This window comes from Clavelina lepadiformis, chromosome 9, assembly GCF_947623445.1.
Source record: "Clavelina lepadiformis chromosome 9, kaClaLepa1.1, whole genome shotgun sequence".
Lineage (NCBI taxonomy): Eukaryota > Metazoa > Chordata > Ascidiacea > Aplousobranchia > Clavelinidae > Clavelina > Clavelina lepadiformis.
In genome coordinates this window covers 12,807,265-12,821,957 of record NC_135248.1, presented here as the reverse complement: position 1 = coordinate 12,821,957, position 14,693 = coordinate 12,807,265, and the positions used below count along the sequence as shown (strand labels likewise).

The 14,693-nt window shown below is 38.6% G+C and overlaps 2 protein-coding genes across 5 annotated transcripts; one reads left to right on the top strand and one right to left on the bottom strand.

Annotated features, from left to right (window-relative positions):
• Positions 1-2,795: 2,795 nt before the first annotated feature.
• On the top strand, positions 2,796-9,041 carry LOC143471027 (gap junction beta-2 protein-like). 3 transcript variants are annotated; one of them, XM_076969351.1, is made up of 10 exons: positions 2,796-3,014; positions 3,372-3,462; positions 4,654-4,766; positions 5,273-5,407; positions 5,716-5,820; positions 5,893-6,000; positions 6,944-7,132; positions 7,243-7,364; positions 7,599-7,784; positions 8,069-9,041. In XM_076969351.1, exons 1-10 carry the CDS (start codon positions 2,982-2,984, stop codon positions 8,118-8,120), a joined length of 1,134 nt encoding a protein of 377 aa, XP_076825466.1. In that variant the 5' UTR covers positions 2,796-2,981; the 3' UTR covers positions 8,121-9,041. The 3 variants fall into 3 exon arrangements, with proteins under 3 accessions (XP_076825466.1, XP_076825464.1, XP_076825465.1); XM_076969349.1 differs by having other exon boundaries at positions 2,797-3,014; positions 7,599-7,780; XM_076969350.1 differs by having other exon boundaries at positions 2,798-3,014; positions 7,626-7,780.
• An 832-nt stretch (positions 9,042-9,873) lies between these two features.
• On the bottom strand, positions 9,874-13,787 carry LOC143471028 (gap junction beta-2 protein-like). 2 transcript variants are annotated; one of them, XM_076969353.1, is made up of 10 exons: positions 13,555-13,787; positions 13,211-13,301; positions 12,998-13,110; positions 12,767-12,898; positions 12,207-12,311; positions 11,824-11,931; positions 11,210-11,365; positions 10,967-11,094; positions 10,593-10,724; positions 9,874-10,183 (listed from the first exon to the last, which is right to left on the bottom strand). In XM_076969353.1, the coding sequence occupies exons 1-10, from the start codon at positions 13,585-13,587 to the stop codon at positions 10,144-10,146; spliced, it is 1,038 nt and encodes a 345-aa protein (XP_076825468.1). In that variant the 5' UTR covers positions 13,588-13,787; the 3' UTR covers positions 9,874-10,143. The 2 variants fall into 2 exon arrangements, with proteins under 2 accessions (XP_076825468.1, XP_076825467.1); XM_076969352.1 differs by having other exon boundaries at positions 10,597-10,724.
• Between the last annotated feature and the right edge of the window lie 906 nt (positions 13,788-14,693).

Below are 14,693 nucleotides of genomic sequence, written 5' to 3'. Positions count from 1 at the left end.
ATCTTGTATGTTTATTGTTTACGTACATATGTACAGAAAGCTTGCTTGGTAATCAAGTCGTCTGCACGCGGGATTACAGCTTTTAACACGTGGAAACGATGGGTGGAAATGTGTTTTTGTTTGGCGTAAAAGGCTGTGTGTGACGGTTTTTTCGATTCCGTTCACGCGAACTCGTGATAACGCAATCAGCATAAACATATTTAATAAGCTGAAAATTAAGGAGAAAATAAATGCACAAGGTTCTATAAAACCAACGGATTGTGAGCGAGCTGTATTAATGGCTAACATCCAAACAGAAGTGTGGTGCAGTAATGTAGTTCATATCTTCCCGTGTTCTACGTCGAGTTTAAAAGCAAATGCTTTTCTGCTGCAAAGCGGCATGAAATTTTGACTGAGTTGGTGTTGTTGGTTAGATTAGATAGCAAATTTTATCTCTTGCTTTCTTAATACGTCGGATATTAAACAGCGATAAGATAACGAAATAGGAGGACTGTGTTAATTTGGAGTGTGCAATACAGTAGGATTGTGCTGATAACAAGTTTTCGCAAACTTTTCCGCGTAAGACCTTTCAAGGAAAGAAAGTGAAAGACACTGCGACAGTTAAACGATTGATTTCATAGACAGGCATTGGATCGATTAAACTGCAAGAACGTTGGTGCCATGATACTTTCTATATTTTTGAATTCAAACGTTTCTTCTCGGCGTTAAGCATCGCACAAAATCGACCGCATTTACCTCCGAGAACGTAAGTTGTAACTTATGCGTGTGATTGCCTTCCAAAAAGCGGGTCTCAAGCCGTACAGAATTAACGCGACATAACATAGCACATGTGCGTTGGCTTAAAGCTCTAAATCCGCAGCTAATTACGCACTGAGTTCTCGTTTCTATCCGTGCGTGAGGTGTCAGATTTCCGAGTGTTACCCTGTTGGTTATTTGTTCGTTGTTCGAATTTTCGCCTTTTTTCATGAAAACCATCTCTCGGGTTGATTCCCCACGGAAAGCTTTCCATGAGGTTAATGCGTCATGGTGTTAGTTAATTACAGCGGGTCCTGTTTCCTGTTTCTTTCTTTATGACTATCCAAGACGATGGAACCGCTCGCTTGAACGCTTTGTTGAAAAATCCTGCGGTGCCTTAACTTCGTTTCCATCGAACTCTTCTGAACTCAAAAGGAATAAAAACCTGCCGTGCGTTTTCAATTGTTTGAAACCGAGTAGAATAAATCTTCATCAAGGCACCGAGTTTCTCGAACCTTTGATGGTTTCCTGGAGTGATGAGATGACCAGCTTGCCTCTTCAAGTCACGTCAAACACACTGCGATTTGTTCTGGTTTGACAAAAAGTTCGAACAAAGCGAAAAACACACGTGTTTGTACTTTTGAGGGTAAACCAAAAATTGGGCACGTACGTTTTTGTTTTTTAGTTTTCAGCGATTGGTAATGATCTAAGGTGTGTTAGTTTTTCAGCCAATCGGCGTTCTTTATGAAGGTGACGTACGTCTACCTTTCAATTAAAACTTGTTATTGCATTCTGTAACGTATTTTTTTTCTAATTTTAAGTTTTAGCCCCAAGGCAATAATACAAAGAAGGCATCATGCTGACTGGTTTAGAAGTGATTTGCTTGTTAAGAGGGAGATTACGGATTATAGGTTTTATAACACGATCATGTATCTCTTTGTTTGAAACGCGAAAAAAGTTCAGTTTTTAGTAAAAACCACTTCTTCAGGCACTCAAGGTGGCAGATGAGACGCGTGTTAGTTACCTTATATGTGGTGTTTGAGTGCCTCTGACACCAAACGTAGCACTCAAGTTTTAAAGCACTTCGTCAAAATCAGCGTAGGCTTCATTCTTGCTTTCAAATTTTGTACAAAAAACGAGAAAGAAAGATCTCATTTTTCAGACGGTGAACAATAAATTTGTTATCGCCAGATTTTAAACGGTCCATCAGGACGAAGATTACAATCAATGTTCGGTCAAAGATAAACAAATAAAGTTGGTTATCTGCAGACGATGTGGACCGTTTTACGTCAGTTCAAGTTCAATGTCAAACACTCGGTGCTTAAAATTAAGGGAGAGGTTTTAAGATATTGAGATAGCGGCCGTGTTATGCGGCGGTTTAAAGAATCTATTTGAACACTGTGTTAGAGGGTTTGTTTGTACCTCAACTGTAGTTAGAAACCGGATTGAAAATGTCTAATACATTAGCAATATTGTACGTGTCAGTATCGCCTGTTAATGTTTGTACAGCGTCAGAACTCATGGGGAAAATCTTTGAAAGAAAATAAACGAACGATCTCATTCAGGAAACACGGGTGATAGGAAAATGGTTGAAGGTGGAAATGCGTCCTTCGGCGAAAACGTTCGACTCAATTATTTAGAAAAAAACGCAACAAAGCCGGGGCAAAAAAAATACACTAATCAGCGGCGGAGTCGAAAAAGTAGATCGCGGAGATTACGCATTTTCCCGCTCGAGGACGCGCAGAAAGCGGGCAACGTTTCATTCATCACTCGCTCGCTTGAAGAAGCGGTTGTTGTGTGTGTGCACGTTTGAGCAGAAACAATTTGTTTTTATGAAGCGATTTCTTCTCAGTGTCGATCAACGTTACACGTCAATATATTAGAGCTTCGAAACAAACTTGCAAGGACAAAGTGTTGCCTGAGATTTAAGAAAAGTATTTGAAATTCCCAATAGGCCGTGTTTTAGGATTTTGTGAAAGTGTAAGGGAATGGCAGATATGTTTACAAATGGTTTTGTCACGTTTCACCGTTCTTGTATTGTGGCTTGAAAGACAGGAATCCAACATATGCACTTTATTTATTTTGCCAGACATAAAAACAACGCTTGTGTTTCTGAAGACGCTATACAAAAAGATCGTAGAAGAATTACCGAGCTGCGTAACGTAAAACATTGTAAGGAGTCTATTAGCGATAGGAAGTCGCGACAGGTCTTTGAGCTTTGGTAATCTGATTTACCAAAAGTCACCATGTGGCATTTACTGGAGAAAATCTCTGAACAGGTAACATAAACCCAATTAACTAAATGCAATGGCGTAGCACACGTTGTATTACAGTAGTTAATTTGATCCCTAAACTTACGATTGGTAGTAGTAATTTGTTCAGCTAACTGGTTAAGATCATGTAGATTTCAAGATTTCGCCTGGATAATTTTCTGCTTTGTTAACGACATGTATTTAGATGATTTTTTTGGCGAAGTAGTGAAGCAGGTTAATCCATTATGGCTTGCAGCCACAAATTTAGGATTTGGCTTCTTAACAATGTTAATTACAAATCATATTTACTCGTTAATGGCAGAAGTACGTGTAAAGCGGTCACCGTAACTGATGAATATAAGTTAACTACCGCATTGATTGCAGGTTACCAAGTACAGTACTTTCCTTGGCCAGTTGTGGTACATACTCGTTTTCGTCTTTCGTCTCATCGTGGTTGTTACAATTGGCGGTTCAGGTAAGTCATAATGACATAGTGTAAATTTTATTAATTTCTTTGTTAGTTTTAATGACTGGTTTACACGCCATGGCGTCACGTGGCTTTAAAAATAATTGTCTAGAATTTTAAGTGGCGAGCTTTGACGCTCTTATATCTTTTATCTCGTAATAGACCTAATTTTGATTGTATGATAAAACCGTTTAATTGCGGACACGAAGCCGCAATTTAATGAATGGTCGGGAAATTTCCATCGAGAACAGGGCACGTTTATTTTACCGAGACCCTGTTCCTGGCTTACGCAATGTGTTCAGAATTTTAAGTCGGCCGAAATGGACAGTGATTCGGGTTGTCGGGGACTTTGTCCACTTTTTGTCCACTTAGCGCGAATGACGTCACGATTGTGTAACGGGTTTGAATAAACTGTTAAAATGAAATACAAACAACACCGTTGTCGGTTTCCGGGTGTTTTTCAATGAATGAGAACAATTCGTCAACTTAAGAGATCTGTGAGATCTTGTTTTCCAGTGTTTAGTAAAAAAAGTCTAATTTTCGGGTTACGCCACTCTTACCAGGGAGAAGGCTTTTATGATGTTACACGATTTGAAGGCTTCGTTTTACCAGCATAATTAATATACCTATTTCATCATCACTTCGTCATCATTAATGACGTAACAAAGTTCAAGGGGTGGTTTGTGACGCATGACACAGCTATTTTTTTAAACACGGTCAATGAAGCACGTTTATTTGTTACAAAAATTCTTCTCTGATGCGTTAAAGTGTTATTCAGTATCCTGGAGCGACTGACTTCACAACCCTGTTAATCATAGCACGACCATATCAACACGTAAAATCACCTGTAAACTTGTTTATTACGCTGCTTAACGTGCGTTATGTGCTTTTCCTCCATTACATTTTTATAATCTACAGTTCAGTGACAAAACCAAAAATATCCATTGTGATCGGTTTTCGATTATTGCCTCACAATGGTGTCTTTCGCAAGTTGTCCTATATTTTGACGTCATAATCGCCCGTGGTGACGAAACAAAGAATTAGATCGTCTGCCTCGCGGGGTTCACCCTCTGGCCTAGATAATTATACGTTTACTTGTATAGAAAGATCCGTCTTTCGCGCTGTATAATTACCACTCTGGTGGCAGTTGGTCTATTCTATACGGTAATTACCTAACGGTACTAACTCTTTTGTTTACAGTTTATGGTGATGAACAGTCGGCGTTCAAATGCAGCACAGACGTGGTCGGTTGTGCGAATATCTGCTACAACGAGTTTGCAAAGATATCTCACATAAGATTCTGGGCTTTCCAGGTAAATACCGCCAGTCTAAACAACGTCAATCAAATACTATCTCGCGGCGTGCTTTTTGCCATATAAGCCGCGGTGTATACACTTACACATTACCAGTTCATTTATCTGTGCTGAAGATGAACAAAGCGATTGAAGATTATAATCTGAAGGTTGTATCTTAGTCTGTCGGCCAACTCACTTAGCACTGAAAATCTTTTCAAAGTATCATCATGATTTTCATACGAAATGCGATAATAGTTTCCATAGCAACCTTTCTGAGCTTTTTCAAAGCAACTTTTTGGTTTAATAAAAGTTTAACAACCATTTGCTTTTTTTGTTTAGTTCAAAAATAACCAAACTCTCGCTTAAAATACTAAATTAAATAAAGACAAATGAAAACCAATTGGTTGACTGTTGGTTGTGTCGGCCACATAATATCCGCTCCGCATGACTGTGCCAAGTTGCACGTGAGAGCGGTTTGGATTAGGGAGTCAAAACTTAATCGCGATTTTATTTTGTCTTATCAGCTTTTAGCAGTCGCCACGCCGACTGTTTTCTTCCACTTCTACTCCATGTATATGTCCGGAGAGATTCAAAAGCTTAAGACATCGGAGGAAAAATTGAGGTTGATGGAAGATGGAGAAGCGGACCACATGCTCCCCGTGAGTGTTACGACGTCGACGTGCTCTCCTTTGCGTAGACACTTCTGTTAAGCGTAGTGACTCATAACTCAAGATCGCCAGAGTGTGTTATGTCGATTATGACGGAGACAGCCTGTCATTACTAGCCGAAAAAAAAGTAAAAAAAATAAATGAAGTTCTTGAGAAATGCGGAAAGTTGTTTTTCTTGATAATAATTCATTAAACAATTTATGACTGATTTTCACGATTGCCACTTAAGTTTGAATGTAACAATTGTCAGCTTCGTATAGCGCTTTAGTGGCTTATGTAAATACCGTGTTTTCTTACAGACCAACCCTGATAGGGAAAGAGATTTCAAGAAAATGTCTAAAAGACGAAAGAGTGTTGGTCACGTGAAAGTGCGTCGGATTTATTCTGGCAACGAATTGAAAGAGGTAAAACATTTTTTGCTTGCTCAAGGAAAAAATTGGTTTTCCATTTTAAAATATTTATTCCTCATTTTCCAGATCCCATACACCAATAAAATCCACTACGCTTATTACGTCAGCATCGTCTTCCGTTTAGTAATGGAAGCAATCTTCATGTACTTCGGCTATCTCCTTTTTAAGAACATGGTACGTTATTTATTTAATTCATTTTGGAAAAAATAACAGACCAGTGTAGATCCTGTATGAAATGCAAAACGCGTTATGTCTATGAAATGACATATTGAAAACATCCAGTCAAGTTGGTTGCTTTGGAACTGCCGAAATTTTAGAAAGTCAATTTTCACGCTCAAGACCGTTACATACTCGCAGCAGGTTGCTAAAAGCAAGATTAGATTTTGAAAGCTTTCTGGGTTAAATGTGTTGGTCTTTTATGGCCTAGTTTTGTCAATGGTCATTGGTCGTGCATATATTTGCATGCTATTGTAAAACTTGACGGGATTTCTTTAGATTTAGGTTACCACAGATCGCTTTATTGAGTTGCCAACGTCGTACAAATGGTTTTTCCACGACCTCATCTTGCAAAGTTTGATAAATATTTGCATCCTGCCTGGCTTGGTGCGACATGTTTTATCCGTCGTCTTTATTTTGTTGGCAGCCTGCTGTGTTTGCTGATCAAGCGATCTAATTCTAAGGTTCCCGCGGGGCTTATCGAATTACCCTGCTTTGGATATTGTTAGCTTAGTGGCTTTCCCTGCTGTGTTCAGCACTTTGTCGAAATGGCTAGTTTACAATGTGGAAAAGTTTTGGATCAGTTAAACTATTTTATCAAAGGAAATCGCATTGACAACCGAGCTGTTTACGGTAACGCTGTTAATTTTGTCTCAATGGCCATTGGCTTAGCAAATATGAACAGTAAAAAGCTATTTCGGAATGTTGTTTTTTTATCATACTATGGTTAGGATTTTGTTGGTTTCAACCGTAGTAACTTTTCGATAAACGTTGCGCGTATTTCAACCCTGACGGCACAAAACTGAGTGTTTTGCACCTCGACCGTATTTTCTCCAGTTTGATGTCACTGAAACTTGTTCAAAGAGTTGTTGATGCTTGTTAAAGATCTTCTCATGTTCAGGACGTCACTTGCGAACTCGACGCAAACGGACCATGGTGCGAAAGCCAGCATAATCCGTTCTATTTCCTCTGGATGAAAGTGCCCGCTATGTACCGATGCCGGGGAGTTGAAGGCTCCGAAGTGTACACCGCATGTACCATGCACGTCATGAACGACGGCTTTGTACCTTGCTTTGTCTCTCGACCTTACGTGAGTGCTACGACTACTTTGCTCAAAACGTCAATTAGCTTATTTTCAAGTGGCGACGAATGTGTTACAACGGCTCTTGCAACTTGTCAACGAGTTGGTTTAAATTTCAGGAAAAAACCGTTTTCCTATGTTACATGGGTGTGTTGAGTGGGCTTTGCTTTCTTATTTCTGCACTGGAATTAGTCGTTGTCACAGTCAGACGGTTCTTCAAGAACAGAAAACCAAAGCATAAGTGAGCATACTTCTGTTTTTTAAGGCCCTCCCGATGCTTAACTTAACAATAGGCAGCTCTCGTTGGCTATTGTAATGCAGTTAAACAGCCTACTTGTAGAAAGGTTCTTCTAAATCTAAACACTTCAATCAGTTTCTTTAAAAACAGTATAAATTTTGAAATCTTCTGTCCCGATTTTGATTTAAATGCTCGCTTAGCACCAAATAATTAAAAAAAGTTTTTGTGACGTAATAGACACTTACGTGATTTCATAAACATCAGGCATCTATTCGGAAACAACCATCGTTCCAGTCGTCCCGAGTCGGTGTTTTACGGACCTGCGCCGACGGCCCCAAACGGACCAGGCAAATACGGCTTTAACGAAACTGAAGCTTACTACGGTGGAAGCTTGGCCGTTCCTATCCGCATCGCACATAGTAAGTATGTCCTTGTGTGATGTGTGTCGCATATGTGAACGTTCCTTCCATTTCGTCAAATATGGCAGAAATATCTGCGCACGTAGTCATCTCGTTAGCTTTATGCGCGAGAAATCTGTTAGTTTTTTGCATGAAATTAATCTAACTTTGGCAGAATTTTCAATTAAACTCTTTAGTGTAAAGCTAACCCTGCTCATGAAAACGCCACTTCATGAAAGAAAGAAACGTAGGATTGTTAGTTGTAAAACTTAGAACTTTACTAATGGAAACAAAAAATTCTTTCCCCAGGGGGATACCCGCCCAACGCAAGCCAGGTGGACAAGCACGTGGTGATCAATGATGAAGACAGAGGTGATGATCATATGGAGAAGGAGAACCCGTCGCCCACTGCCTCCATGAAAAGTTATAACTAAATTTGACTGGAAACCTAACTTCTGAAGTGTTTGAACGGAGCATTTTTGCCTGTACATTTACCGCTGGTGCAATTTTTTATTAACACGTCTCGTTTGCTGCATTCCTAGAATTTGACCGAACAATTGGTATTAAGTTGCTTTTGCTGCTGATTTACGAACAATTTAGGAAAATCTTTTGTTTTGCTGCTGACGAAATTGCTTAATCCTGTGCATAGCGGCAAGTTTTTAACGTATTTAGCCCTGCAATAACTGCCCATCTAGGTTGCTGCTACTTTAACAATGTAACTTATTTTTGTTTGATTGTAGGAATTATGTTATGTGCAGTTATGTTTAATTTAGGCTGAAACAATTTGGATTTAAAGTTACAATGCACAGTTTATTTATACCTGGTTTGCCTTACTTCTGTTGTTTCGATGTACAAATAAGTCAAAAGCTGAAAAGTTTTACCTAACCACGAAATTAGATGTACTATTTTGCCCTTTTTATTAGTCTCACTGTCGCCATCTGACGGATGGTTTAACTGTGAATGCTCATAGAGCGATTACTCGTGCCTAAATCTTTTTGCCCAAGCGAAATGCATTGCATAAGTGTTAACGTGACATGGTTTCGGCAAAACCATTATGTAAATAGCCGTTTATATCACAACTGCGTACTTTTGAACTAAGTTGATTTTGTGATGTTTTACTGGAAGTAGCAGCATGCGGTAATTATGTAAGTGATTAAAATATGGAGATTTTTTATATTTCTGGCATGTGCTTTTGATTTCTGGCGAATTATTTTTATCGTATTTTGCAGCTGGGAATAAGCAACGCGAACTCGGTTTCTGTAAATAAACGATTTGTGACAAATCCTTTCTCCTTAGCCAAAGAGTTTATTAAAAAGCAACAACATATACTAAGGGTTCCATGACATATGACCGCGGGAAAATGACCGCGAACAAACTCACCGGGGACAACTGAACGTGACGTAAATTGACCGCGAACAAACTAACCGGGAACAGACTTACGGGAATGAAAATTGACCGGGAGGTAAATTGACCGTGCAAGTGCTGAATTATTGTGTTTAAGTTGATCTCCAACTCTTTTTGCAATTTACAATTATTAGTATAACCATAACCAAGACTTAAAACTAGGGGAGTCCTGACGTACAGCTTCAATCTGACAATTTACTTAACTAAAGTGTCCATTGTTATTGCAATGAGTCCATTGTTACTACATGAGATAGGCTATCAAACAACTCGTCTAGACCGGGAAAATGCATGTAACAATAGGAAATCTATGAATAAAGGTGAAAAATCCGTAGGGTCACCCTACACCCTACAAGGGGCCAAAAAACTCTACGAGTGGCAACCTTGACTGCAATACACATACTAAATTGGATAGTGACTAGATAGCGACTAGATAGTGAATTAGAATTTTGACCTTTTGACGGCCAATTTGTCGCCGGTTAATTTCATTGCCGGCCAATTTACGTCACGGTTAATTTGATCGCCGGCCAATTTGTTGCCGGTCAGTTGTCCACTACCAGTTGTCGCCGGTGAATTTGTTCACGGTCACTTCACGTGATCCCATACTAAGGATCATGGTGAAAATATTTACAGAATGAATAAAGGCACCGAGAATCTATGCTGGCTATCATACGCTGTCTTATGTAATATCGCTTAATCAGCACTAAAACAGCCCCGGGAATGAATGAATGAATTGAATAACTAAAAACAGAAGCATCAAGTGAACAAAAAGTTTCAAGGCAACAACAACAACAAACGCAAACCAACTAGACAAGAGTCAGCTTGTTTGTCACCAATTATTTTATCAATTTAACCTTCAAATGCGAATTCGTTCACAACAACTTATCATCGGGTTGTGTTGTAGTCATGGTAACTAAGATCAAAATCAAACATAACTTTTCACAGAAGCGTTACCGGATGCAACGTCTTTATCTTCATCGATCTTACTCCGGGACTTTTTGTTTAGTTTGATCAAGGTTTCTTCTACAAAATAAATAAAACATTGCCGTGAGAAAAGGCTGTAACAGGCGATTAAACAAACCATTGACCGCATTCATGTATAACATGTATAGCACAATCGCAAAGGCAATACAGGGCGAATGGCCTAAGCTTTGTAAGTGCTGTGCTTCGCTGCTTTCTTAAACAAAGCAAGCATTTTGCATGAAAGCGTCGCATGCCAACTAGGCAATTGATAAGCCGCATGTTTTCCTCCACCTTTACAACACAGTGAGGCGACCACCGACGTACAGCAGAATTTAATGTTATTGATAAGATGGAGCAAGTGCGCCGCAAACAGACTTCCAAGAAGTGGACTGTTTAGAATGAAACCAAGAGCATGCGGTGCCGGGCATAGAACGAAAATTGAACTGAAAATTTTCAACTGATTACATACTCACTGCTTGCAGAGATTCGAACAGGAACCGCCAAACTGGGGTAGAAGTGGTCTTCGTAAGATTTAAGTGGAGCGCTCGCTGATGGGTTGGGGCCGTAAAATACCGAGTCCGGGCGAGGAAGAAAGCGATTGCTATCGAAAAAAGAGTCTGATTGAAGAGAGTCAGAGTTTGACTTGTAAAATACTTTAAAGCAAGTGAGTTGGAAAGGATGTTAAACTAAGTTGTCATTTTTTGGGCTGTTACCACAGCAACAATGAAAACTTTCATCAATGTAAAATTACAACTCTAAAGTACTTAGTAGTCGTCAAGACTTGATTATAGAACACGCTGCACAAACAATTTCTAATAAAGAGCAAACTTGATAATTGCTCACAATTTCCTGGGCTTCTTGGGTGCGCTCCTCCAAAGAGATTTCAGAATCAAGTAAATCAACTCCATAACGGAGATTACAAAACAACTTGCGGCCAGAACGCTCATGTAACGAATGAGGACGGTCTTCTCCTAAACGACCATGAAAACATTGCATCACTATCTACTGTACCTATACCGAGTATGCTTTGCGTTTCTATCCGACTACGAGCTGCATAGCTTATTAGAATATAAAAGATCAACTCACAAAAGGTCTTGATACAAAACAGGGAACATATCCCGACTTATCAGGCATGAAGTGATAATAGCAAGCTAGGTACACCTCCGATCCCTTATTACCCGTGCAATGATAATTGGCCTGCACTTCCAGCCATATAAAGCTGAATACATTCGAAGATGGATCCTGGAAAATGCATAACTTGATTTTCATTGGTTGTTCCGTAAATGTGGTCATACATGGCAATACCGAAATACCAATTTTTAAGACCAAGGCGTACTAAACGTGTAAAAAATGCTGCTCTATGTCGTTTGGGTGGTGAAAGAAAAATTCAATCTACGCGAGTCAAGCGTGACGTCGAACTGTGCAAGCTCCTGTCAATAAAGCTATCAGCTGCATATAACATATCGCTTGCCAGAAGTGAATGGCATTTTTGTGTTTCGATCAACAGATTCAACACACGCTTTGTTTGTTTGTTAGGCTACTTAAATACTTTCCGTCCTAGAAGACGATCTGTAATTAAACGATCTTTGCAGTTAACACGTGTGTGGGTCAAAGTGATGATTAATCTCGTGGAATATATGTAAAATCTAGAAATAGATTAAAATTCCAAGCAAAAACAGGTGGAATGGCTGAAACATTACCTCGTTCTTAAAGAGAATGTATCCGAAATATATGAAAAGTCCTTCAAGGGCGATACGTGCCACCACGCTGACAAAGTAGCAAACACGAATTTTGTCCGTATACGGCACCTGGATGTAAAAGCATAGGAAAGTTTAATAACGAAACTCACAATGGCAGCTGGTGTTGTTCAATGTATGAATTCCTTCCTGAGTCAGTTACTACAGTTTGAAAGCATTCAGGATTTACCTAATCCATTTACAACGGATTTTTTAAGAACGATATTTTCCATTATTATTAATATACGTTCTCATTTCACTACAATCCACTAAAATCGCATTAACTTTAATTAAGATTAAATTAATCGGGTTAAACGTGAGGATAGAATTCGGTTCAGTAGCTATACCTCCTTCAATTCGTTCCCTGAATACACGCGACGCACTTTTACTTGACCGACACTTTTCTTTCTTTTCGCCATTTTCATGATATCTTTCTCGTTAATTGAACTGTCCTGCAAAATAAAAATGTAGTTATAAGATTTTTTTTTATCTTAAATCGTTTTAAAAGTAAATAAAATAATTAAAATCCCTACACATGTTGCGCAACTTTCCGCAGCGCCTTGCAACACCAGGCACGCGTAATGCCTTGGCTAAAAAAACATGTAATTACATCCTGTTGGGCAGGAAGCTCTGTCAGCTTTGCTCCACCTATAGACTGGCAACGTTCACGGGAGTGAGAATTTTATTATCATTAAAACAATAACAACACTTCTACAAGAAATCTCAAAATCACATCAAAAATGGTTAATGTTAATTTCCAATTCGACGCTTGTGGTAGTACTGGTTCCTATAATCGTAGTTTGCCTCCTCGCTTTATTGAAATCAACTTGAGCACGTTCGCGAATCGTCAATTTAGTCGATATTTTAATATCTATCGCTTAAATTAAAAACAAAAATACATTAGTACCCTTATACTGTGCAGTTCGCCATCTTCCAGCATTTTAAGTTGGTTTTCTGAAGCTCTTAGTTTCTGTATTTCACCAGAAAAATAACTTGCGGCAAAATGAAACAGCACAGTGGGCGCCGTAACTGCTAAAAGCTGCAAAAATCAACAATTAATCCAGTTCTATTTTTTTAAAGAATTACAACACACAAATACCAATAGACTTTGTAGCTTAGTAAAACCTTCACAAAATACCTGAAAAGCCCAAAATCTTATGTGAGAAATCTTAGCAAATTCATTATAGCAAATATTTTCACATCCAACAACTTTCGTACTGCATACAAATGCAGACTGTTCGTCACCGTACACTGTTAAAGCAATAGATGATACATAATCCTTACTAAAACCATAATTATAGCGATAAATCGACACTTGTTTTCTGTTCATTCATAAGTTTAACACTCTTACCTGCACCACCAACTGTAACCACTACGATCAAACGAAAAAGGAACACCAAAAGATACCAGAATTGACCCAAGATGGTGCTATACTTTGTTGCCTGTAAAAATTTCAATTGGCTTTATTTACTATTAGTGTTATGAAAGCTGTCAATTAATCGATAACGTATCAAATTATCCAATTCATAATACAGTAATAGGCATTCGGTAAAAAGTACTGTGGCGAAATGCCATGCCTTCCGACTTTTTTATAGCCAGGTGACAACCGTGATTTAAAACTAGAAAATAAAAACATATTTTTCAATAATTCCAGAGTTATTGTAGCAAATAATGACCACGTAACTTGTAACTTACCTGTTCGGAGAGTTTTTCCAATAGCGACCACATTACTACACTTCTACCAAGACTATAGCTCGTGCATAGGCCTACTACTTTTGTAGAAAGCACAATCTAGGCCTGCTCAGTGTGTGTTTTGTAACTTATAGGCCTATTGCTTATCAGTATCACGAAGTGTAGTATTTGTTTCTGAAAACCTGTTTTTAAAACCTACCGAACTACTGAAATAAAAAGATTGGAAAACTATAAGTGGCGTGAGTAGCTAATTAAACTGTCGCAACCTGCTGGGCCAACGCGCAAACAAGCTGCATGCAAGCACGTGCTTGTATTCTTTGTTTAAGCTAGCGTCAGAGACCTTCCAACAAACGTTTACTACAGCACTGATACTAGCTAAATCCTTTATTCAACCCCACACGCCTTCCAACCTTTACAAAATTGCACATTTGTAAAATTGTTGTTGTATGATTGGGTCTAGCATACAAGTGGTAACATACCACGCGCTCTGGCCTAGTCTCAACAATTTGCATTGGTCAGCTGCCTTGTCAACCTGGATCACTTGAAAAAGACAGGAAACTTAAAAGAAAAAAAGAACAATGGTTTTCTATTGCGCAACAAGAAGTTAATTAAACGAATCTAGCATGTTTGCTCCAAGGCTTTTCCTTTTTAATCTTGAAAGCAAGTTAAAACAGTTTTAAAATGAGGGACTGCGCGCTGGCAATGAAACAGCTTTGCAAGTATAGAGAGCTTGGCATAGAGCTGTTTGCATATAAGCTGCAAGATTAAAGTTTATTTCAGGATAAGAATTAGACTCCCACCGGCAACTGCCCAGGAAAACCAGCTGATATAGGTTTGAATCCCATTCCAAGAAGGCGAGCTTTTATCGTTAAATTTGCCACAAGCCGATAGCTGCATTGATAAATAATAGCACAGGCAGTAAAAACAGCCCGACAAAGAGAATTTAAAACCATAGCAGCTGATTAGCTCAAACACTCAATTCAAGAACATCGTTCTTACAAACTTACTAGTTATTAAACTCAATCAATTTTCATTTTATGGAGTTTTTTAACATTTTTTAGCTTTACAATTACATTTTCTTTTGAATACAAGCTTTCAATTTCAAATAATTAAAAAATAAAAATATTTTTTCAATTTATTCG

Bases quoted from the DNA above. Each gene is read 5' to 3' on its own strand.
- LOC143471028 (XM_076969352.1), bottom strand. From the start codon at position 13,587: ATGTGGTCGCTATTGGAAAAACTCTCCGAACAG. The intron at 11,095-11,209 runs GTGAGTTGATCT...ATGGTCGTTTAG, and splicing joins GTTTTGTATCAAGACCTTTT to GAGAAGACCGTCCTCATTCG. The intron at 10,184-10,596 runs GTGAGTATGTAA...TTTATTTTGTAG, and splicing joins TGTTCGAATCTCTGCAAGCA to AAGAAACCTTGATCAAACTA.
- LOC143471027 (XM_076969349.1), top strand. From the start codon at position 2,982: ATGTGGCATTTACTGGAGAAAATCTCTGAACAG. The intron at 4,767-5,272 runs GTAAATACCGCC...TTGTCTTATCAG, and splicing joins TAAGATTCTGGGCTTTCCAG to CTTTTAGCAGTCGCCACGCC. The intron at 7,781-8,068 runs GTAAGTATGTCC...TTCTTTCCCCAG, and splicing joins TCCTATCCGCATCGCACATA to GGGGATACCCGCCCAACGCA.